The 24,054-nt window shown below is 49.7% G+C and overlaps 7 protein-coding genes across 7 annotated transcripts; 4 read left to right on the forward strand and 3 right to left on the reverse strand.

Moving 5' to 3' along the window:
* Window positions 1-1,370: 1,370 nt before the first annotated feature.
* P170DRAFT_467860 (acyl-CoA dehydrogenase) lies at window positions 1,371-3,334 on the reverse strand. The gene is made up of 3 exons (XM_024852498.1): window positions 3,129-3,334; window positions 2,220-3,068; window positions 1,371-2,151 (listed from the first exon to the last, which is right to left on the reverse strand). Exons 1-3 carry the CDS (start codon window positions 3,230-3,232, stop codon window positions 1,785-1,787), a joined length of 1,320 nt encoding a protein of 439 aa, XP_024700635.1. The 5' UTR covers window positions 3,233-3,334; the 3' UTR covers window positions 1,371-1,784.
* A 1,434-nt stretch (window positions 3,335-4,768) lies between these two features.
* Window positions 4,769-6,045, forward strand: P170DRAFT_479852 (lactonase family protein; the record flags this gene model as incomplete). Its single annotated transcript, XM_024853726.1, has 4 exons — window positions 4,769-4,912; window positions 4,965-5,073; window positions 5,142-5,612; window positions 5,690-6,045. 4 exons carry the CDS (start codon window positions 4,769-4,771, stop codon window positions 6,043-6,045), a joined length of 1,080 nt encoding a protein of 359 aa, XP_024700636.1.
* A 977-nt stretch (window positions 6,046-7,022) lies between these two features.
* On the reverse strand, window positions 7,023-8,458 carry argB (ornithine carbamoyltransferase). Its single transcript, XM_024847120.1, has one exon. It carries the CDS (start codon window positions 8,267-8,269, stop codon window positions 7,175-7,177), a length of 1,095 nt encoding a protein of 364 aa, XP_024700637.1. The 5' UTR covers window positions 8,270-8,458; the 3' UTR covers window positions 7,023-7,174.
* A 907-nt stretch (window positions 8,459-9,365) lies between these two features.
* Window positions 9,366-11,111, forward strand: P170DRAFT_366669 (translation initiation factor eIF2B subunit gamma; the record flags this gene model as incomplete). Its single annotated transcript, XM_024844767.1, has 3 exons — window positions 9,366-9,546; window positions 9,611-9,723; window positions 9,771-11,111. 3 exons carry the CDS (start codon window positions 9,366-9,368, stop codon window positions 11,109-11,111), a joined length of 1,635 nt encoding a protein of 544 aa, XP_024700638.1.
* A 746-nt stretch (window positions 11,112-11,857) lies between these two features.
* On the reverse strand, window positions 11,858-13,214 carry P170DRAFT_367123 (glycoside hydrolase family 76 protein; the record flags this gene model as incomplete). Its single annotated transcript, XM_024844790.1, has 3 exons — window positions 11,858-12,427; window positions 12,487-12,936; window positions 13,005-13,214. The coding sequence occupies 3 exons, from the start codon at window positions 13,212-13,214 to the stop codon at window positions 11,858-11,860; spliced, it is 1,230 nt and encodes a 409-aa protein (XP_024700639.1).
* Window positions 13,215-14,208: 994 nt separating this feature from the next.
* On the forward strand, window positions 14,209-15,120 carry P170DRAFT_280047 (uncharacterized protein). Its single transcript, XM_024843187.1, has one exon. The coding sequence runs from the start codon at window positions 14,326-14,328 to the stop codon at window positions 14,875-14,877; it is 552 nt and encodes a 183-aa protein (XP_024700640.1). The 5' UTR covers window positions 14,209-14,325; the 3' UTR covers window positions 14,878-15,120.
* Window positions 14,788-17,004, forward strand: P170DRAFT_392105 (uncharacterized protein). Its single transcript, XM_024845958.1, has one exon. It carries the CDS (start codon window positions 15,096-15,098, stop codon window positions 16,992-16,994), a length of 1,899 nt encoding a protein of 632 aa, XP_024700641.1. The 5' UTR covers window positions 14,788-15,095; the 3' UTR covers window positions 16,995-17,004.
* Window positions 17,005-24,054: the final 7,050 nt, after the last annotated feature.

Below are 24,054 nucleotides of genomic sequence, written 5' to 3' on the forward strand. Positions count from 1 at the left end.
CTTGAAAATATGTATTACAGCTGTTTCAATTATGATCTTCGCGGACAGCCAAGCAGTAAATAGTAATTCTTACTATGAAGAGCCCTGGTCGCCCCTTGGGGCAGTACGCCTTGTAGATTATTTACAAGAGGGTTCAAGCTCTGCGCCAGGGCTTACCAGAGACAGATAGAAAGCTGCAGTAGATCCCCGCGCACATTGGGGTTGAGGGGAACGAGCGGGCAGACGTGGCCGCAAAAGATGCGGCGGTCAAGTTAAGATCTGTGGGTTCCGCGGGGGTGCGAGCGCGGGGACCAATCATACGTCTCGCAGCTGCGGCAAAGCGGGGTATTCGGCAGAGCCTCTGCGAGCAGTGGGCGAAGTAATAGGGGAGGCAGAAAGTAGGCGAACCCACGTGGCGGTTACTGCCGGCCCTGATAAGTAGAACCTGAGGCTGTACGAGCACCTCAGCAAGCCGCACACGTCGATTATTATGCGATGCGCACCATGAGGATAGGATTAAGGGCTAAGACACTTCCTCTACAAAATTATGACGTAGTTATGACTTACCTGCAGGTGATCTGCTATATTACTAAATATATGCAACAAACTAGCCTACTCCAGCAGTTCCGATTCACCCAATTCAGGGATGAGGAGGAGGCCCTAGAGCTCAGCAGCCTATTAAAAGGCCACGGACCAGACAACCAAGATGATGGTTATATGGAACTTTAAAAGGAGGAGCAGAGGTCTCGCACAACCTCCGGGGACATACTCAGGGATGGAATAACTAAATAAAGGAATATAGAAGGAGCAGAGTGAGGCGTGGTAGACACATAGCAGGTGTGTGGTAGCTGTAATTTAGTTGTGTTTTGATTTTTTATTATCTATTATAGCTATGGTATTTATGTTTGGTGTTCAGAAGCAAAATCCTGCTTCGCTGGAAAAGCACCTGTATAGCCTGTTACTTTGATAGATAGGCTTTATCGGGTTAATAGAATTTTGATAAATTGATTGATTGATTAATCGCCGCGAGAAATTGAGTGAAAAAAGGACTCGGGGCATATGCAGCCCGGCATAAGTGTGATCTAATTGAAATAAAAATATATAACTAATAATTAAAAACAGTTCTTATCATAAAAACTGATTTACCAAGAGTAAACCCCAACTCCCAAGTCACGCGAGTTATCTAAGAGCAAAATATATAAAAGCCTGGTATAAAGGGGTTCTGTGTGGACTGCTTACAGTAGGGAATCGGAGCAAGGGCTGCCACGCAGGGATGAAGCCACGTCTCGATGAACTGTCTGCTATGCGGAGGGATCACCGTGGATCCTGGCTATTAATATAGGGGTTGAATGAAAGAAGAGAAAGAACATGATTGATTAAACTACTAGAATCAAGGAAGTTATACTAAATATATGACTGAAGTAGACAGGCGATGGCCAGGGGGAACCGGGTGATCTGCTAAATATAGATCACGATGTGAAAGGCAGAATCCTTTTATAAGATCACATCATTCGGTCTCGCATTCTATAATTGACGGTTCCATCATACAGAATGATCATTATGCATCATCGTCCACGTCGATACCCAACTCCAGTGCAAAAAGAAGCACAGTGGAGTGGATCTTCGTGGTCAGAACGAACCAAACAGCAATCAGTCTGTGGTACTTAGCGCTTGCGCCAACTTAGTTACGTTGAACATCAATTCATAAAACCAATAGAAAGAGATGAAAAGAAGAGAACAGGAGAAAAGAAGAAGAAGAAAAATTAGGCCTATGGCACATTTCTAGCCAGCATTATCGCACACACTCATTGGGTATACTCTTTCTGCAGGAGCTTCGCGATGGTCTGCAGTTGGATGTTACTCGTTCCCTCATAAATGGCGCCAATCTTGCTGTCGCGGAACATCTTCTCGGCGATGCCTTCGCGCACGAATCCCATGCCGCCCATCCACTCGACGGCGGAGCCGGACACGCGACCGGCGACCTGCGAGGCGTACAGCTTGGCCATGGCGGCGTCCTGGACGAAATCCTGGCCGGCTTCCTTCTTGCGAGCCGCATTATAGACGAGAGCGCGCGCCGCGGCAATCTCGGTGTAGGCTTGGGCCAGCTGGTGCTGCATGCCCTGGAAGTTACCGATCAGTTGGCCGAACTGGCGGCGGTCATTCCAGACGTAACTGTGATTGGAGTTTAGCATTTCGACAGGATAGAAAGAGAGGGAGAGAATGAAAGGGAAGGATCTTACCGAGCAGCGTTCTCCCAAGCACCCAGGGCCAGACCGGTCATCTGGGCCGCAATACCAATGCGGCCCTCATTCAGCACGCTAATGGCATACTTGTATCCCTGGCCCTCCTCGCCCAGCAGATTGCTCTTGGGAATGACCACATCATCGAAGTTCAGCACGCAGGTGCTACTGGCCCGAATGCCCAACTTCTTCTCCTTCTTCGCAATCGAGAACCCCGGGGTATCCTTCTCCACAATAAACGCCGTAATGCCCTTGTACCCCTGGGCCGGGTTCAAGTTCGCAAAGACAATAAAGATGCCGGACTCCATCGCATTCGTAATCCACATCTTCGATCCATTAATCTTATACCCATCGACGGTCTTCTCAGCCTTGGTCTGCAGCGCAAACGCATCCGACCCACTCGCCGGCTCACTCAGACAGAACGAGCCCACCGTGCCGGTCGTCAACTTCGGCAACCAGGTCTTCCTGGCCTGGGCATCCCCGTACTTTAGAATCGCCGTGTTGACCAACGTATTATGCACATCGACCAGCACGCTGACGCTGGGGTCGACGCGCGCCAGCTCCTCGATCGCCACGATCGCCGCCGTGAAGTTCATGCCGGCGCCGCCGTACTCCTCCGGCAGCTCGATGCCCATGAGCCCCTGCTCGAAGAGCTGCTCGACGATGGTCCCGTCCATGGTCTCGGCCTCGTCCATGTCGCGCACCTTCGGGCCGATCTGCTCCGCGGCGAACTTTGAGACTGATTCGTGCAGGAACGTCTCGGTCTCGGAGAGCAGCGAGATCGGCGTCGGGGTGAGGTGCGAGAGGTCCGGGTCTTGCAGCCGGGTTGTGGTGGAGAATGTAGAAGTGCTATATAATTTCCTCTGTTAATAACTACGATCTAGATAATAGAATAGGTTGATCACGAACCATTGAGCCAATCGGTATCGGTAGGGAAGCGGGCGTCGGGCGGCCGGACGGAGGGAGGGAGCAGTGCGGGACAGAGGCCGCAACGCACGGGTGATAGACGCCATGGCGAGGGAACAGACAGAAGAGGAAGAGGAAGAGGTAGACACAAAAGTAAAAGCAAGAGATTTACACGAGAGAGGAGAGAACAAGGAGGGACGTAAGCCGTTAAGAATGCTGAAAGTCGGGGTCGATCAAGTCAAATCACAAGGGCGCCGAGGGAGCCTCGGTTAACCGCGGCTTCGTCGCGCTTACGTAAACCATCCGTCTTCCTGCCGATTCTCTCCTACATTCTTATTTCTTTACAATCTACTCTTGACGGATCTGCGAAAGAAGATGCTCCATCATTTATTCATTCATACCTCCACCACTAAATAAGGCTTAAACACCTGCGCCTGCAAGTAATAGCCACGGCGGAACCCATGTCGAGACTGGTTATGGCTAAGTCCGGATGGCTGTTTCTTCGATTAATAGCGCGTGATCCCGTCAAGAAGAGATTATCCTCCTTGTTGTCGACAAGAAAGCAAGGTGTAAATGGGGCCAGCAAGATGTGGTTTAATAATGTGAGTCCGTATAGCTGCCAGAAGGTGAATGATTGGTATTCGCAGTGTTTGTAGTATAGATAGAATAGAGTTTAAGTATACAGCCGGGTAAAGTCCTATCCAGGTAGTAATAAATATATCCGCCAGTGCCCTCTAGATAGAACATTATAGATTTTACTGATGATCGTATAATACTTAAGGATAAGTATTTCTAATGATATTTGATTATATTTAACAGCTATATAGGCACAAAATTAATGTTTTAGGATAAAGTTGATTCACTAAAGCTACATATATTTCGATCGGGAAAGCTAGCCACCAGTATTAAGTGATGGAGCTACTTATCAATAATAAGGTGCCGTTCAAACACCAAGACTAATCGATCTGCATTTAGCCTATTGCGCAGATCTGTTCACTAGTCTTATTTAAGCTATTATCAGATATAATCAGGTGAGCAGAGATAATTCAACGCTGATTAGTTAGGCAATACAGCGCTTGCGAGGACTTGCAGGCTCTCATCGGTCCTCATAAGTGCATATAAATATGACTAAGGCTCTAGTATCCTGTACTTAAATGTTTGATTTTCCTCTGCTGCTAGAGGGGATGTATACGATCTTCTTGTAGGGATTCGGAGGGATCTTGCCAAGAACTTGATAGGGATCAACTAATTCAAGGTGTCACTGACGATCAGGATCTATTTATACATTTTATACACTATTGCCCTTTCTTACTGTATCAGACTGCAATAAATGTAACAAAGTAATATTTATAGATCGGCATCGGCAGTTGCAGCAGCCGCTCAGAAATACCAGCCAATCAGCGGGCACCGGCACGACTGCCGGCCAGCGATGCCGCCCCCGCATTCCGAGGCGGCGATTAGCTCTTTTGGCTATAACTTCTTCCCTTTCGTTATTTCCCCGGTTTCTTTCTTTTCGCTCTTTCCGGGGATCCCAAACTATGCTTCTCTCCTCCATCTTCTCCCGCTCGGTCATACCTGTAACTTCAATCGCTCTGTTGTCTCTCCCCGCCCAGCGCGCCTTCTCCCACTCCGTCCGCTCCAATATGAAGCACCATCTTATGGTTGGCACCTGGACCCCGCCAGGCCGCATCTATACCGTCGCCTTCGACGATAAGGCCCTCACGTTGGAATTGGTCAAGAAGACCGATATCCCGGAGGCCGAGCCCATCTCGTGGATGACCTTCTCGGTAGGTTTGCCAGGACATGCTGTAATATGGCAATTACTGATACAGACCGTAGCACGACAAAAAAGCCATCTACGGCGCCGCCATGAAGAAATGGAACAGCTTCGCCGTGAACAGCCCCACCGACGTTGTTCACCAGGCCTCGCACCCCGTTGCTGGACACGGTACGTCCCATCCCGTCTCCTTCAATTCCACCTGGAACCCAACCCCCCTTTTAACCAAATCCACACAGAACTCGCCGCCAGCGCCGACACCAACACGCGCGCCATCTTCGTCCTCGCCGCCCACAAACCCCCCTACAACGTCTACGGGAACCCGTTCTACAAATACGCCGGCTACGGCAACGTCTTCTCCGTCGACGCCAACGGCCAGCTAGCCACCAACGTGCAGAACTACCCCTACGAGCCCAACACCGGCATCCATGGGATGGTGTTCGACCCGACAGAAACATACCTTTACTCGGCGGACCTGCAGGCGAATAAGATCTGGACGCACCGCAAGGACGAGCAGGGGCAGCTAACCCTCGTCGATTGCCTGGAGGCCCCCTCGCCGGACGATCATCCGCGGTGGGTGGAGATGCACCCGAGCGGGAAGTACCTGTACGCGCTGATGGAGGCGGGGAATCGCTTGGCGGTTTATGTGATCGATGAGCGCACCCATGTCCCTGTTTTCACGCATATTACGTACCCGTTGCTTCCGGAGGGTGAGTTCATCTAATCTTTGGATCCAACCCTGTATCAGACTGACAGACTGAATGACTGACTGACTGAATGAATAAAGGCCTCCCCCCTCGCAACAAATACCGCGGCGATGTGACCTTCACGACGCGCAGCGGGGAATACCTCTTCGCGACGACGCGTAGCAACCACTTCGACGTTACCGGGTACATCACGGCATTCAAGCTAGGCGCCAGCGGCAACATTGAGCGCCAGCTGTTCATCCACCCGACGTCGACGAGCGGCGGGCACTCGAACGCGGTCAGCCCGAGCGATTTCAGCGACGAGTGGCTGGCGCTGTGTGATGACCAGCTGGGATTTGTGGAGATGTATCGGTTCAAGAACGAGACGCTGTCGCGGGTGGCGCGCGTGGATATCCCTGAGAAGGGATTCGGGATGAATGCGATTTGGTATAATTAATGATGGGAATGTATATAATTTGGGATAGAGGTGAATATTGGTTGATGGGTTACATGCTCAATTATTCCGGATTAAAATTTGGTAGGAAATATCTTCATAAAGATTCATCCGCTCCATCTTCCATTCAAGGTAAATCGTACTCATGGGAGAAAGTAAGACTAATAAACTGATACTATAAAGAGTTAGTTCTTTCTCAAAAAAAAAAAAAAAAAAAAAAAAAAAAGAAGAGAAGGAAAGAAAAAATAAAAGGAAAAAAAGGTATGTTTATTCTTTCTCCATCCACAAAATACTCTAATGAAGACGCCTCATATTTACCGGCGCCGACATGGTTCTCATTAAAGATCAACAAATTACAACTAATAAATTCTAGTTAACAATGAATCAAAAGCATGATACCACATTCATCAATCCAATGAACCGTCACATTCCAAATGCGACCGACGCCATGTGCCTTGCCAGCCTTGCGTACTCGGCCAACCTATCGCAGTCTCCGCTGGCCATATTGCTTTTTCCATGCTTCAGCTAAGCGCCCTGACCCTTCAGGTACAGGAGTGGCGTGAGCGAAACCCGCCCGGGGAACAGGAAAACTGGGGAATGGCCATTAATTAGTTATTTGTTGTTACTGGACGGAGTAGTAATGCCCCTTAACCCGGCTTGGTGTTAGACTAGGGGATTTAATTCCACGTACATCTATTTAGGAAGCGGAGGGAGAGGAGGAGCTAGTAAATATAATGGAGGTTTTAAGGATAATGAGGAGATGAGGAGAAAGAAGAATCGCCTGATATTAAGGAAAGAGAAAGCCCCGCGCTCGGTGGTATGTGAAATCTTGTTCTTGCATCAAACTCACCTTTTACCTGCTTAGTAGTGTAGTCGATGGCAGTCGCTGGCATGATTCTTCCTGTGATGAACAGAATATCTGCAATTATGCTGTCAGATTCCGCTACAGAGAGACTCTAGTGCTAATCGTATTAGAATTTATCGCTACTAGTATTCTCGCTATGAATAGACTATGATACCCTCGAACTTTTGGCTTCGCTTCCAAATTAAACATTCGTGTAAAAAAAATTGTGTAATTTTTATCTCCCTTTTTCCCATCCTTTATTTTATTTCTTTCTTCCTTTCCGTCTTCCTACTCAATCTTGCCCTTGTTGACAACAAATCCCTCCAGTGCCGAGATGGCAGCCCATAGACGATTCTCTGCCTCGGGGAATACCAACGACCGGTTACTATAGAAGACCCCGTCACTGACCTCCTCGGGGTGTCGCGGCAAGCAGTGCATGAACTTCCAACCCTCGTTGGCACCGCCCCGCTTGGCAAGCTCCGGGGTAATCTGGAAGCCCTCGAAGTCCTTCAACCGCTGGATCTTCTCCGCCTCCTGTCCCATCGAAATCCAGGTATCGGTCACCAGAACATCGGCGTCCTTGACTGCCTCCTCGGGGACGTTGGTCTGGATCAGCTTTCCGGGCTTGGGGGCAGTCTTGCCCGCCTCCGCAATGATCTGCAGCATCGAGGCGGGGATCTCGTACCCCTTCGGCGTCGCCACGGACAGGTCGACGCCCATCTTCGCCGCGGCGATCGCCATGTCGAACAGGACGTTGTTGGCGTCGCCCACCCAGGCGATCTTCAGCCCCTCCAGGCCCAGACTGGTCAGGTGATGGGCCTTGGGCGTGAAGTTCTCGTAGATGGTCTGAAAATCGGCCACCGCCTGCAGCGGGTGGTAGGAGTCGCAAAGTGCATTAATCACGGGCACAGACGAGTGCTTCGCGAGGTCGGCCACGTCCGCGTGCTTGCCCACCCGGGCCACCATGCAGGAGACCATGGAGGAGATGACCACGGACGTGTCGTACAGAGACTCGTTCACCCCCAATTGAATGTCATCCTTGCCCAGGAACATCGGATGACCGCCCAGCTGTACCACGGCGCCTTCCGTCGAGATCCTCGTGCGAGTACTGCGCTTGCTGAACATCATGGCCACGGTTTTCCCGGTCAACGAGCCGAGCAGGTTCTGGGGGATGGAGCCGGACTTGATGGACCGCTTGTGCGACGAGGCATTGCGGACGAGCGCCGCGAATTCGGCGGGGGAGAGGTCACCGACGGAGAGGAAATGACGAGGAGCGAAGGGCGAGGTGGGAGGCGTCGCGTGAGAAGAATATTGGCGCACAGCATTGAGAGGGAGTCGCTGGCGCAAGGTGCCGCTCCGAGCGACGGCCAGGTTGAGACTCATGGTGTGCGATAACGGAGGTGGAAGACAGGGGAGTCAGGTAGATAGATAGACAGATATACAGTTGGGTTGGGTTGAATTGAATTGAAAGACGGTCAATGGCTAGTTGCCAGAAATGCAAGGGGACTCGATGCAGGGCCGAAATTGCTGAAGAATCGGTGACTCAACAAGCAATCGACTGTTAGTTCTGGGGAGTCACAACCGGCGAAGGGAATCCTGACTAATGATAATTCCGTGAAAAGAAGATCCATCGGCCTCACCGCCTTGTCCCGAACAGGCCTAGCGCTGTCCTGCCGATCCCTGCCTAATCCAGTGCTTTGCGTCAACCATCGCCTGAGCGTTTCGATCCCCGCCACCCGGAGTGCCTTGATTAGGGGGGTATTGAAGATCAGAAAGAGGATAGGGGAGATAGTCGACGTGGGTAGGGGGTTGCTGAGGTACCCGGGGAGCTGAATCCGGGTCTGTCGGTTCATGCACAGCTGACCACTGCATCAGCCAGTTTTTCATTCAGCCCTGTCCACGTATGCTTTGCTCATTCCTATGTTCCTATGTTCTTCCATCAATCATTATCATGAATTTGTCCCTTTTCTTAAAATCTTTTTTTTCTATCTATTTTCCTTTTATTCGCATGAACAGGGCCGAGGAGAGTACTATGGTCATATTCTTTCCAATGATGAGATTAGTTCCGAACGGGAACCTCCAACAGCTTTGCTCAGTCAATTATCAGTCAGTATTAACTTTCCAGCCACTTATGTTCAAAACCACCAATCTCTACGTTTTCCGAGTTCCCATGCCTTTCAATATTTGCAGGCGATGCTATCACAAAAGGCGGTGGGAATTAGCAGAATAGCTATCTTCACGTGACGAGGGTCGCCCGAAAAACTTCCCTTTTCATTGTCGAGCGGGACGTGAATCATACCCTCCTTCTCGCGTCCAGAGCTTTCGCAGACAATCGCAAAGCCTTATTTCAGAGGCGTTCTATTTTCTTCCATCGTACACGCCAATCCGACCTATTTGCAGCCTCTAGAATCACCCCATCTCTCTTTGGCAGCCTTTCATTTCATCCCACCTTTGTCCCGCGGGGCTTCATTGACTCAAAATGCCGCATTCGATCCCCGTACCTGCCACGGGCTTCCAGGCCTTGATCCTCTGTGGGCCTGGTGTCTCACTGAATACCTTCACCTCGAATCCGGAAGAGTACCCGAAATGCCTCATTCCTGTCGCCAATCGCCCAATGGTTTACTACCCGTTGGATTTCTGCAAGCGATCAGGAATTACAGGTGAGTGAAAGCGCCCAGGCGAAGTTCTTGCGATTACCACAGACGCATAGACTGACTGGTTTAGATATTACACTGATCACTCCTCCTTCTGCTGTCGCTCCTCTCCAGGCCGCTCTACAACAGAACCCCTACCTCACGTCTCTCTCCTCGCCTTCCCCGACAGTCCTCGCCCCTAAGGTAAGGTGAAGTCGGTCATTGCGGAATTCGCGAGCTAACCAAACCAGGACCTCCAACTTACGTCCGGAACTGCCGAAATCCTCCGTCTGCCCGAGGTGCAAGCTTGCATTAAATCTGATTTCCTCCTTCTCCCTTGCGACCTGATCTGCGAAATCCCCGGTGAATCGCTGCTTGAGTCATGGATGGTCTGGGAGGGGCGCAATGCCTTCGGTCCGAATTCCTTGGGTCCCGGAGGCGAGCATGGGGGCCCTCGGAGTGGTCTGAGCGTATACTATCAAACACAAGGCACGGAGGAGGATGTCAAGGGCGGAGTTAGAGACTTTGTGGCTGTCGCGCCTCTCGAGCAGGATGAGGTGCCCGCGATTTCGCGATACGAGCTTTCCAAGCTGGCTATGTCGATGCCCATGGATACCGTGAAGGAGAGGCTCGAAGAGGACAAGGGTTTCCTTGTTCGTCATTCCTTGGTGGAGAAACACGCGCAGGTCAAGATGCTTACCAGCTATCGCGATGCGCATCTTTACGTGTTCCCCTACTGGGTCAAGGAATTGGCCCTTCACCAGGACAAGCTACAATCCGTCAGTGAAGATCTCATTGGCTACTGGGCCAAGTCCAGGTGGCAGCGCGGGCTGGCGGAGAAGCTCGGAATTAATCACATTCTGGGAGGCCGGCAGAGTGAGAATGTTGATGACAACGGGAGCGTTAACGGCCAGGTTTTGGAGGAGGAAGATATTGATCTCCGGGGAATGAGCACCACCACGCATGCCTCATCGGCACACAAGGACACGGAACAGCGCACGAACAACCCTGAGTCGGATTCCACGGCTGGTGCCCAAGAGACGGTCGAAGTCCCCCCTATTCTCGCGTATATGCAGAAGGAATCCACGCCATTCGTTCGCCGTGTTGACAGCTCCCGTGTCCTTCTGGCAACGTCCCTCCGTCTCGCCAAACTAGAATCCATCGAGGAGGTTGGCCGTACTGACGCCTCTCCCTTCGCACACAACCAGAAGATCGCCTCCCCGGAAGGTGTCGCTCAGCGCTGTGTGGTTACTAAGGCCGACTGCCTACTCGCTCCTAACGTGACCGTTGAAGAAAAGTGTGTCATCAAGGAGTCTTGCATCGGCACTAACACGAAAATCTGCAGCGGCGCTCGTCTCACCCGATGCGTCGTCCTCGACAACGCGGTGATCGGCGAGCGCTGTGTGTTGACCGGCTGTATCATTGGGAAACGCAGCAAGGTTGGACGCGAATCCGTGCTTAAGGACTGCGAGGTCCAGGATGGTAATATTGTCCTAGACGACACAGACGCCAAGAATGAACAGTTCATGATCTTTGAGGGACTGGATGAGAATGAGGATAGTATAGATGTTTCTGAGGAGGACAACTTCTGAGTTAATATCTGTAATACTGCCTTAGGCTTTAATATCTGACCTCCCCCTGTTTCCTATATAGAACCCTAATGATATCAAGTTTTGTTTATGAAACTTGTGAGCATCATTAAAATAGATGTGAATTAGGTACGATTTGATTAAAATGCAGATAGTTTATGTTCAACTAGCTCGCCTTGTATTGTCCAGAGTTGTAGATAATTAGACAGGTTTATGTAAAAATTACAAGATATCAAAAGGCTTTATGTGAAGATGATACTGTAGAAAGTAAGGAAAATAGAAATTAAAACCAAAAATCATGAAGAAAGCAACTTACAATTTGTTGTCTAATCTAGATAAAAAGAATGAGAAAAGGTTTGCAGGCAAATCAGCCAAAGTTATAAAGAATAGATCTTCTCACTGTTTGAACAAAGAACCGAAAAATGACGTCTTAAACCCACACAACAAAAGAGATAAACCTCTAAAAGAGACCAGTCCTTCAATAGATAGGCTTCTCTGAACATGTTCCTGATATTACCACTAGACCAAAACCCCAAGCAGGGCAATGGGTAGTCCTTGCAATATCTCATATATCAACAGCTTCATCGGGTTAACAGAATTTTGATTAATTGATTGATTGAAAGCAGTTCCTATCCCAAACACCGATTCACCAAGAGTAAACCCCAAATCGCGCGAGTTATCTAAGAGCAAAATAACAAAAGCCTATCTAACAACAAATCGCCCTCTGCCAAGTATACAGGCTATCGCTCTTACGACTTCACCAGCCAGCCGACAGCACCAGTAACAGCAGCAATCATGATAACGGTCAGGATCCAGGCTCCGGCGCGATCAGCCGTTTCGATAGGCGAGGGTTCGGACGGGTCCGAGTCCCCGCTGGTCGGGATCTGGGTTTCTTTGGCGTCTGGGTTATCGTCGATGGTCTTCGGTTGTTGTGTCTTAGAGACCATCAGGTTCGCTGTGATACCACCTAGTGCCGCCATTTGTACCTCCAGCCCCTGCACGCCGTCCCAGGTCGTTTTCCCCCACGTTACACCACATAGGTTATCCGATTTGCCCGAACACTGCTTACCGATCGCCTCGGCAGAACCGTGCAGCTTAGGCAGGATCTTCTCACGGGTGGATGGTACCAGGATGGCCGTGAAAGCCATCCACATAGAGAGATAGCCTTTAAAACAGAGCTGGTTGCGGTCACAGGATAGGATGGGCTCGCAGGCGACTTCAGACATGACATTACCGCCGTATTTCTTCGGAAAGAACTTTTCTATGGACGAGTCTAGCAGGCCGTTGACCCGCTCCAACCATTTGTCATTGCCGTTGGTCTTCGCGGCGTGTCAGCTGGTAATACTATGCCGGATGACGAGTGCAAGGGGAAACTCACATGGTTGTACATAAATGCAGCGCCGGCTAGATAGGTACCGTAGTTGTAGGTCCACTGGTTGTCTCCGGAATCCTTACAGTTCTTCTCATTGGAAGTAGAGTCGGCGATATACCACTTCTTGGTCTGCAGCAGAGGGGTAGTGGCCGACCAGTCCCAGATCTTATCGGCCCAGTCGGCGTAGGTCTCGTTTTTGGTGAAGCGCGCCAGGCGAGCGGCCAGCTCGAACAGGCCGCCGTTGGAGATGGCATTCTTCATGGTGTAGCCGGCTTGGTAGGGCCAGATCTGCCAGCGAATACCACCGTCGCAGGTGCCCGTGTCCCAACGGCCGACCTGCATGTTAAAAACAGCACGCGCCAGCGAGGTCCACGAGGGTTTCCCGTCGACCTCAGGGAAGCCGACCTCAGACGCAGTAATAGCAGCCAGGCCCCAGAACATCTGATCATCATTTCCCTGCAGATTACGGGTTAGTATTTTAAGGACAGGACGGCAAGATAATAGGAAAGCGGGGGCACACATACTAGCCACTGGCTAACATTATGGGAGAAGAAGTCGTAGTTCTCTCCGGACTGGAACATGAGATCGTGGGAGACAATCTTATTCTGAGAGTCATCGCCCGAGGCTTGCCAGTACTGAATTAAAGTCATGAACATGCTGCCAGCGACATACCAGGTGTCAGTAAGCTTGCCGGGGATGCCCTCAGTCTGATTCTGCTCGTAAAACTGCATCATAGGCGCCACGATGGACTTGGCTGCCTTCTTCAACGAGTCTGGCGGCGAGAAACATTAGCACAGCCGGTGCATATCTACATTGGGGAGTGGCCTACCATCGTTAGTAGCGACGACACTGAGGTCGGATAGGGCCGGCTGGGCCTGGAGCAGCAGCAGGGCTGCCCCGCATAATTGACGGCCGGACAGAAGACGCATCGTCCGGGGGGGAAGGGGTGGGATGTCTAGGCTACGGGGAGGTCAGGCAGGTATGGAAGAAGGAAGTCTTTCTCCGCAGACCGACCGGCGTCGAGGGGAGAAGAAACCAAAGCGCAACGCCGCCAAATCATCAATTTTAAGGGGGCGTCTGGCCCTCGGCGCCAAGCCTGCCAATGCCTGCCTTGGCGCCCAACCGGCCAATCCTCCGTCGTGCCGCCCCAGCCGCCAAGCCGTCGACTGGGCCAATCAGCGCGTCGCCCGTCAGCACTAGGCGGCCGGCGGCCGGAAAAACTAGCCCGATGCGGTCCGTTGTTCCGCGGTCGCCCTCGCCTTCGTTCCGCGGCATCGCGATGGACCGGGGGATCTACAGCCTACAGGGACACTCTACTGGGTCTACTCACATATTCCGTACATACGGTGTAGTGCTTCGGACAACCAGTCCAGCATACTCGACAAAGTACGGCGTACGGACTGCCGCTCTCCAGCAAGGGCACAGGAGACCGATCACACAGCCCCCAATCCCCCAGCCTCCGATGGCTTGGTCGGTCCTTCCCCGCAGCACACTGATGGGCTCTGGTGTCCCTCGCTTCTCGCTCGAGCCGGTTGCTGGACGACCGACCGATGGACCGAGTCCCCCACCCCGCCCACATGCGATGCCCGGAGACACCAGGCGAACGTCCATGGCCTGTAGGTACTACTGGTTACGGAGTATACGGCGTAGCGACGGGTTCAAACCACGCTCCGTTGCTAAAAATAGACTGTCGAGGGATGTCCCTGGTTTCAGCCGCAGTGGTGTCACGTGATCAGGGGCAAGGCAGCCGTGTTCCGGGCGTCAGTGCCTCAAGGATCAGGCAAAATGCATAACATTATGCATGGCATAAAACATGCAACATGCGCGTGGATGAGGTAACCCGGAATGGCCGAATGCGGAAGGACCTGTCGGCCTCAGGCAAGAAGGGGCGACGGACCAATCAGGAGGCCAGGCCGGGCCATGGTCCCGTGGAAAGAATTACATAATCCTTGCAGCATTCGACTTCCGCCCGTGGCGCTTCCTCGATCACTCCGTATGTACGCTGCGAATCCCCCGTCCTTCACCCTCTTCATAAACCCCCCGTGGGACTCGAACTCATTGTGCCCAGCGTTGTTTCCTCCCTTTCCTTCCTTTTCCATTCAGATCTTCCAACGTGGCGACTGGGCGGAGACGCTCCAGATTCACGCCCAAAGCTCCAGATCACCCAAACAAGCCACACCGCTTCCCGTCGGCTCTCTCGATCATACCACGAATCGTGCAACACGTGCGGCTTCTAAATGCAAATCACCTAATGGCCTGGCTAGCGTGGTCTGCTGGAAAGTTGCTCGGGCGCCCCTGAAGTATTATCCCATTCGAAACAACTCAGAACTGCGTCCGTTGGCCGACCTATCACCGGATTTCCCTCCCGCGCCGGCTGCGGGTTTCTCGCTGGGGTAGTAAGGTACAGACAGCCACCTTTCTATTTCTTTTCGTCTTTTTCTTCTTGATTCTATCGTCGCGCGCCTTGCCACTCCCCCCTGTGGCTCGCTTCGATTTGCCCTACATCCTCGAAATCCGATTTTCTTTCCGCCATTGAAAAAACACTGCCTATCGCCACACCCTGGTCACTGCTCTGTTGGTCTGGCCTCTTATATCTGATCTTTTATCGTATTGACATGGCAGTGGGATCCCAGGCAAACATTCCTACGCCAAGAGGTGCAAAAACCTTCTCGAAGTGTGGCTGGTCGACTGACATGGAGATTGATGAAAAGGGCGACGTGGAAGTGGCCGAACATAATGGATCGCAAATACATCCGGATTCTGTAAGCAGTGGCCCGACTTCAGCACCTTCTCGCCGGAAACGTGTGTTACTCTCAACGGAGAGCGCGTTCGTTGGAAATGTCCTCCCTTCGCTGGTCCAGCATCCCGAAATCGAGCTCCGATTGATCACGGACGAACCGTCGGCCCTTCTCTCAGGAGCGAGCAAAGTACCTCACTACATGGATACGGTCGATAGCCAGACATTTGAAAAAAAGACGGGTGCTCGGAAATGGTTGAGAGCAAAGGCGGCAGAGCTATGCGACTGGGCTGACATGCTCGTTATCGCTCCTATTGATGCTGGCACATTAGGATCGATGCTGTCGGGCCTGACGAATACATTGACGTTGGCACTTCTCCGCGGTTGGATATCGACCAAACCAGTCGTCTTAATACCTGGCATGACCGTCTCGGAATGGCACCATCCTCTAAGTAGTAGACAGCTAGGGGAAGTCAGTCAGTTTTGGCCATGGATTCATATCGTCACGCCAGTCTTAATGAAATCTACCGATCCGGAGGAACTGGTCCAGTTACATTGGGATAGTCTGAATGAAACCCATGAAACAATTGAAAGGACCCTAGGATTATCCTTTTCGCAAGTCGCCATTCCCTCGAATATCCCCCCGGGGAATTCCTTTGAACAGTCCGTCGCATCGGATACGATATCATCCGGAACCACTTCGCTGTCAACATTACGGCATCTTGCAGGTCGTTCCGACAAGCTTGAACACGGCCCATCTGCACTGCCCATAGAATTGTGGCTGAACATTTTTGAGGACCAATTACACGATTGGGAGATCGCCAAAGCTGTTGGCATTCCGACAAATCTGCCTGTACCCAAGGAATGGCAGAACCACCTATTGAAGATGTCAACTCCGGCATCTTTGGAGTATACGATATTGCGCGGATCTTTCGGGGCGATTAAAAAGCGCATTGACAGTCTCCCACGATGGAAACCCATATCCGACCTATCATGCCATCTCATCTCCAAGTTCTCACGAACGGACATCCTCTCCTATCTCACAGAGAATCATCTTGATTTGCTTTGGACGACTTCTCGCCTCACTAACCTCCCCTACCGTGCGTCTGCGATCTATGGGAATCCTAATATCTTGACATGGTGGCGTGATGCGCCTGAACTCCCTAACAAAGAATACATCGCGGACGCGATGGACGGAGCCTCTCGCGCCGGCTTTGTCAATGTCCTCGAATGGTGGAGGACATCCGGCCTAGAACTCCGATATACGGAGCGGGCACTGGAGTCCGCCAGTGCCGAGGGCCGCGTTAACGTGCTGCAATGGTGGAAGGACGCCTCGGACAAAGCCCCTCCCTCCAACCCAATCCCTCTGAAAGTCGGAAAATCCGTCCTGCTAGCCGCTCAATCCGGTCGCACCGAATCTATCGCCTGGTGGGATGCTTCGGGCATCCCCTACAGTCACGCCGAATCGGTGGCCCGCATCGCTAGCACCCACGGACACGTCCACGTCCTCGATTTCTGGTACCGTCTCAAGGGCGCCAAAATGATTTTTGACTGTCAATTGCTCGTGGGTCCGACCAAGAACGGCCACGACAACGTGCTCGAATGGTGGCGACAGAGCGGCCTACGTGTAGAATTCAAAACCTGCGATATTGAAGAAGCCCTTGAAGACGCTGACCCCGTCTCCGGCGCAGAAGGACGTGTCCGACGCTGGTGGGCCCGTAACGGCCTCAATCTCGGTGTCGGGACCAGTGAATGGATGAAAACGAAGGTGCTATGAGGTAGACGCTTTATTGCACATTTAATCTTGTGCATTGTTTGCGAACACCTCGTTTGATCTTAGAATTAATCAATCAATCAAAATTCTATTAACCCGATGAAGCCTATCTAGTGAAGCAGAATTCCGCGAACCGTACGCCTTTTATATAAATCCCACAAACGTAGTAGACAATCAAAAAGCAAAACAAAACACAACTAAAAAAGCAGCTGCCACACGCCCGCTACGGGCCTCCTCCTCCTCTTTATCCCGAACTAGGCGAATCGGAACTGCTAAAGAAGGCCAGTTTACTGCATATAATTATCGACGTAGCAGGTTACCTGCCAACCAATCAACCAATCAATCAATCAATCAATCAATCAAAATTCTATTAACCCGATGGAGCCTATCTATTAAAGCAACAGGCTATACAGGCGCTTCTCCAGCGAAGCAGAATTTTGCTTCCATACGCCATATATAAATCCCACAATCACAGTAGACAATCAAAAAGCAAAACACAACTAAAAGCAGCTGCCACACGCCTGCCGCGTGTCTACCGCGCCATCTAGAGACGCCTTCGCTCCTTCTACGTTCCCCTGTTTAGTTATTCCATCCCTAGGTGCATCACTGGTAAGAGGCGAGACCCTCGCCTCCCCCTAAAGTTCTATATAACCATTGTCTTCGTTATCTAGTTTGAGACCTTCTAAAAAGCTGCTAGGTTCCGGGGTCTCCTCCTCCTTATTATCTCTAAATCAAGCGAATCAGAATTACTGGAGGAGGCGAGTTTGTTGTATATATTTAGTGATATAACAGGTCGCCTGCGGGTGATTTATAACTATGTTATAGTCTTGTGTATGCTTATATAGTCCCTTAATCAAGTTGAGGCTTCCTATAAATTTCCTGCGGTAGGTAGTGTGCAGCGGGTATTTTAAGAGGATATGTTCCGGGATCTGGGACCCTAGATCATATTAGCATTTATTTAAGTTAACCTGCTTAATTTTATAGAGGAAGTGCCTTAACCTTATTTTTATAATACACATCTGCATAATAATCGACGTGTGCGACTTATTAAGGTGTTTGTATTGCCTTAAATTTTTCTTATCAGGGGCAGGCAGCAGCCATCTTATGGGCTTGCCCATTTTCTGCCTCCCCCATTACTTCGCCTACTACTCGAAGAGGCTCTGCCTGACGCCCTGCTTAGCTGCAGCCGCGAGGCGTATAATTAGTCCCCGCGCTAACACCCCCGCGGGACCCGCTAAGTTTAATTTAACTACAGCATCCTTGGCAATAACGTCTGCCCTCTCGTTCCCCTCGACCCTAATATAGGCAGGGATCCATCGTAGCTCTATATCTACCTCTGATAGGCCCTGGCGTAAAGCTCGAACCCTCTTATAAATAGCCCGCAGGGCGTACTACCCCAAGGGGTGTCTAGGGTTCCTTATAATAAGAATCACTGCCTGGCTATCCGTGAAGATTATAATTAAAGCAGCCGTAATATACTTCTCTAAGACTATTCGGGCCCCCTCCAGTTCGCCCATATATATTATAAAGTCCAGCTCGGTCCCTAAATACTTCTTAACAGTCCTGCCGGCCCGGATTAAGACCACTACAGCCCTAACTTATCCGCAGTAACCACTCCCGTCCGAATACCACACCTAATGTGTATAATTCCGGCAAACCTCCTTATAGGCCTTAACCGCCTTCTCTACGCCCTCAATAATATACTAGAGAGGCATCTCCCACAAGACAAGCATATAGGCTACTCTACTTTCCCACTATACCTGCCCTAGGTCCTTTAAATAAAAGGGGCCATTTATCTTCCACTTGAGCGCCTCTAAAGGGTTATAGCCAGATAGTTTAACTACTACTTTATCCTTTTAGTACAGGAGCCCTCTAGGGAGGGTTCCTACTAGCCCAGTCTAAATTTATATAGCTATTTCCTGAATAATTTGTTATATCTAAATACATACTAAAAAGAGATGGAGTTCCACCCTTAAGACTACACCCGCGGTGTTCCAAAAGATGCCGTAATTAGTACCACGGCGCGTATTTAAACTCGCTCAAATTCATTAACCAGCTAATTCAGTTCCTCCGCCTTGACCCTACCGCTATAAGGGCTGTACCAGACAGTTATTCTGTATAGTATCTAAGAGACTACTATTACTAAATATATTCTTCTTATAGCCAGCAAAAAGGTCCCTTAAGTAAAGCCCAAGATACTCTAAAAGGCTACCAAACTACTGCTCGCCTTCATCACTGCCTTAAAGCGGTAGGTGCCGAAAAAAAGAGTCTTATCCAGCCAGATTCCAAGATATTTCGCTTACTTAACTGGCTGAATAATATAGCCAGTTACATAATCCTTTATAAACAGTTAATCATGGCCCAGGGGTTCCTCCTAGATATCCTAGCTCTCGGGATCTTCCTCCCCCACAGGGGCCACATACTCTGCCGGTTCGCTGCGTTCGACTCCTAGATCGGGGTTTAAGGGGTTTCAAAAATAAATTAATTCAAACTTGTCAGGTGCGAATTTCGACGAATAGCACTTAGACCAGACCGCAGCCTTATCTAGGGCCCTCTCTAGCAGGCATTGATTAACCACATGGCTGTACAAGATGGCCAGGGTGCACGCATCATCAATCTACCCGAACAGGACTATTCTGCCGCCCCCTACAGGGGGCCGCATCTTAAGCACTTCGACCCCCGCCACCTGGAGTGCTCTAATCAAGGAGATATTAAAAATTAGAAAGAGGATAAGGGAGATAGGGGACCCCTGCGAGATCCTAGTTAAGGTAGGTAGAAAATCACTGAGGTACCCGGGAAGCTAAATCCGGGTCTGTCAGTTCGAAAGAAATAACTCGAGCCAGCCGGCATAATAACTGAGCTATACCGTACGCAGGTTATCAAGCAGGCGAGCGTGGGAGATGTTATTAAAGACGCCTGCTATATCCAAGAGTAGCATACTAACCTTTAGGCGGCTCCCCCACGCGCTAAAGATATTATTAAGTAAGAGCTAAATCAGATAATTAACCAAGATACCTTTCCGGCCCCCCAGGTGGCCCTTCGGGAGCAGACCGTATTCTTCTAAAATATACACAATCTATACCGCCACTACCGCCTCCAGGATCTTACCGAGGGTATTAAGAAGGGCGATAAGGCGGTATAATTTATTGGGACGAACTCCAAAGAGAATGATGATAGAATTGGATGATCTCTCTACATACATGAGGTGGACCATGGCTTATATAGCCATGATCACATGACCTGCATCGCGGAATGAGCCATGCAACTCCCGGAACCTACCGCCAATGTAGTGGGAGGTTCCAACACACCCCCTCAGGGCAAAATGAAGCCAGAAATCGCCTAAAATAGGGAAACAAAATAGGGGGATACATGATTTAATCAAAAAAGGGAAATAAAACAACAAAATGAAAGCGGAAAACGATCCCGAATGAAACAAACACCCCACTTAGGGAACCACACTCCGAAACCGTAGATATCCCATAAAACTTTGTCAAATTGAATGAATTAATGGCTTCACTACCACGAGGATGCAAACCAGAGTCACCTGTGGGTTCCGTCCCCACGGTGGGTTGGGGATCGCGTCATCTCCGTGGAATAATGAAATGAGATATCTAAACGGGGAACTGCATCATGCAGTCGCAATATGAAGGTGTAAAGTCGCCTGCTTGGTGTAAAGTTGCCTTCTTGGTGCCGGCGGGTCTTCCTCGCTTTTTCCTCTCGGGAGGAGGAATAGGAGAGGTCTTCTCCTTGATACGCTGGATGCAGGGAGACCTAGACCAAGGCGCCGAAAAAGGAGGAGTAAACTAACGAACGAACGATCACGGGTGGATTGAGCACACCCGCAGTTCTATTAGGGTGTTATTGAGGATTCGGATCTTTCTTTTTTGTGTTTGATTTGAGCAACCGAATGCTGGCCTGCTTGTATTCGTGGATCCTGCGTAGGGAACTTGTACTTGTGAATTTTGCGCTCCCTGCGCAGGAAGGAGGATTTTTAATTTATCGAAGAGTAATAAACAAACTTAATAATGGCGGCAAAAGCGGAGGCCAGGCGTAGACAAGGGAAACAGGTTGATAAAATGCCGTGACTCGGATTTAAAACCATGTCGGAGGGTCTGGGTGTACTGGGGCCCGACGAAGGGTCTGATTGTGATTCCTTTCGCCGAGCCTATAGTGGATTTTTCTATTCTGTGTTTGCGAGAGTAAAGAACCACTGTCTAAAGGTAGAGAGACTGAATTATCCCACATAGGGGACGGAAAAACGGAAAAATGGAGTAAAATATCCTTTTCTGAGATGAGCGAGTGCCTGAGGGGCCAGAAGACGGCAGGATGTCCTCGCAGAGGTTTAGCCCACGATTATATGTATGGCTAGTTAGGCCAAAACGCCATAAGTATGGCTTGAACGAAAGTATGTATGGTCAATTAGGCCAAAAATGAGGAGATTGAGGTGGTGTAGGAGGAAGAAATGGGGATGGAGGGGGGGGGGGGGTTAATTTAATCGATTTCATACGGCCACCTGCGGTGAATAAGGAATGAATGAATTCACTGTGTTAGGCTATTTTAATGAAAGATTTGGCCAAAATTCGCCGAATTTTATGAGATTCATTGAATTTATGGGTGGCATGGCCAACACAGTGTAAAATGCTATGCGTAAGGTCTAAGGCGAAGGAGGGATCGAAATACCACAAATTTTGTTGGATCTAGGGGTTTAATTAGGCCGTTAGCGGGATTCTGATTAGTATTGACCCTGGAGAAGGTGATAGCTTTCTTTTTGAACTGATCCTTTATGAAAAAATACCGATTATCAAGCCATTTGGTGGTGGCAATGTAGCCAGATTTCTTGACAATTGTGGCCGCATTATCTGAATCTGTAGAGATGATAATGGGTGAAAGTAGGTTATTAGAACTAGAGGAATCCTTCTAAATTAGTAGGGTAATGGCCAATTTCTTAATCTATAAGGCTTCCTTTACCGCACGGTCGAATGTAATTAACTCGGCGATAGTAGAAGATGGGGCCACCATGGTCTGCTTCTTCGCGGACCAGGAAATAGGGGATCCCGCATAAAAGATGATATATCTCTCGGAGGATTTACCATCTGGATGATTCTGATGGGCGGCGTTAACGTAGACTTTTATACCCCTTCTCCCGGTCCTGTTCAATGGAGCTGCCCAGGAATCTGGTGGGTTCCCCTAAATGTTTGCTTTTGAAGGATGAGGAGAAGTTATTCTAAAAAGTGTTAATTCCGGACGTTGTCTTTGCTGCTACGATAAAATCATTAATGTAGGAGATGATAATCTCGATTGAATCTTCCGTAGGACGTAGATAGAGGCAAGGGTCCTCTGTAAAAGAATGAAATCCTATGGATTTCAACTTCTCATCCACCGTATTGTTCTAGAGATGACCTACCTGACGTAGTCCATAAATCGCTTTGCGTAGACGGTAAAAACGCTTGCCTTCGGCCTTAAATCCCACCGGTTGAATCATATAAATGTTTTCCCGGTCCATCTTGGAATGCAGGAAGGCAGTGATAATATCAAACTGTTCTAATTTAAGGCTATGGATCAATATGGCAGTCAGGGTTATCTTGACTGTAATATTAGAGACGACTGGTGTATAAGCTGAATTAAAATCAATTCTGATCCTCTGCATGTTGCCGCAAGCCACCCATTTAGCTTTAAAGCGGAGAATAATGCCCTCTTTGTCCTTCTTGACGTTATAAACCTATTTCTTGTATAGAATCCTGGACCCCTTTTGCTTGGTTTTGGAGACAAACTTAAAGGTGCCCTTGTGGTATAGTTTATCGTATTCAACCTTCATCGCAGTAAGCCATTTAGAGGCAAATGGAGAGTTTAACGCCTCCTTAAGGGTTAAGGGAACGGAGACTTTGTGAGCTTTGATCTTAGAGTTAGGAAGATTTAAATCTGTGAATAGGGAAGCCGGCAAGGCACCCCCTGAGAACCTGATCTTTGAAGAATCAACCATATTGGGGTCCTCCTTCTTCTGCCCCTTCGTCGATCTCGCGGACGTACGTGTCGGTGAAACGGAGGATCTTGTGGATCCCATTTTAGCTGGAGAGGTGGATCGGGAAGGGAAAGAACCAGGGACTGTGCCTTAGAATGAAACCGGGGGGATAATCATGTTATGAATTGCTATGGCATGATTATTATTATTGTACTCCGGGGTTTCAACAATCGAATCTATGGGAATAGGATTGATCTCAGGGGCTGAACTAATTGTTTGCTGGGAAGGACCAGGCGTAGGGGTATGAGAGACTGTGATTGCTCTGTCCTGAATGGACGACGTATCCGGAACCGCCTCAGGGTCCATCTGAATAGGAATCCCCGGATATTTGACCGCTGCACCCCCTTCGGGTTCAAGCGGTTTATTAGGATCCGTTCGGGATACCGCTGGAGTGTTGTTATTATGGTCCGAGCCATATGAATCGCCCTTATTGAAGGTAATGCTCTCTGACCTGTAGATCTTATCGTCTGCAGGACACCAAACCATATAGATGTGATTATGATCGCCTTCATATCTAACCAGATAGCTAACCCTCGCTCTAGGGGCCATCTTTTCTGACCGGACGCGATCCTCAGTAGGGATATGAATATACGCCCTGCAGCTAAAAATCTTCAGATAGTTAAGGGACGGGTTCTGATCAAGAACTTTGTAGAATTCGCGCCATTTCTGGACAGGATTTTTCGAACCACCATGGGGAACAAGGCGATTAATGATACGATAAGCTGTTTTTACCGCAAAAGGCCAGAACCGGGTAGGGAGGCCAGAATTGATCATTATCGCGCGGGCAGTTTGATTGATGTAGCTGCCTATTCTTTTACTTCGTTTATTTGGTTCAGGGGTCCGGGGAGGCGTGACGTTAATCTGGATGCCTTTATCTTTGGCCTATTTCTGAAATCTATAAAACTCCCTGCCACCATCGATCTGCCATCGTTGAATGTGATGGTGAACCTAAACCCGATGGGCCTTGTTGAAGAGAATCATCTCTGTAGATGCAGCTGCCTTTGTGCGTAACATACGGACCTCTGTGTAAGCCGTCAAGGCATT

Source organism: Aspergillus steynii (assembly GCF_002849105.1).
Source record: "Aspergillus steynii IBT 23096 chromosome Unknown P170scaffold_8, whole genome shotgun sequence".
NCBI lineage: Eukaryota > Fungi > Ascomycota > Eurotiomycetes > Eurotiales > Aspergillaceae > Aspergillus > Aspergillus steynii.

What these genes read in the sequence shown, in the direction of transcription:
- P170DRAFT_467860 (XM_024852498.1), bottom strand. Translation starts at nt 3,232, where the DNA reads ATGGCGTCTATCACCCGTGCGTTGCGGCCTCTGTCCCGCACTGCTCCC. An exon ending in CGATACCGATTGGCTCAATG is followed by an intron (nt 3,069 to 3,128) that starts GTTCGTGATCAA and finishes GAAATTATATAG; the next exon opens with CACTTCTACATTCTCCACCA. An exon ending in GCTTGGGAGAACGCTGCTCG is followed by an intron (nt 2,152 to 2,219) that starts GTAAGATCCTTC and finishes CTCCAATCACAG; the next exon opens with TTACGTCTGGAATGACCGCC.
- P170DRAFT_392105 (XM_024845958.1), top strand. Translation starts at nt 15,096, where the DNA reads ATGGCAGTGGGATCCCAGGCAAACATTCCTACGCCAAGAGGTGCAAAA.
- argB (XM_024847120.1), bottom strand. Translation starts at nt 8,269, where the DNA reads ATGAGTCTCAACCTGGCCGTCGCTCGGAGCGGCACCTTGCGCCAGCGA.
- P170DRAFT_280047 (XM_024843187.1), top strand. Translation starts at nt 14,326, where the DNA reads ATGGCCGAATGCGGAAGGACCTGTCGGCCTCAGGCAAGAAGGGGCGAC.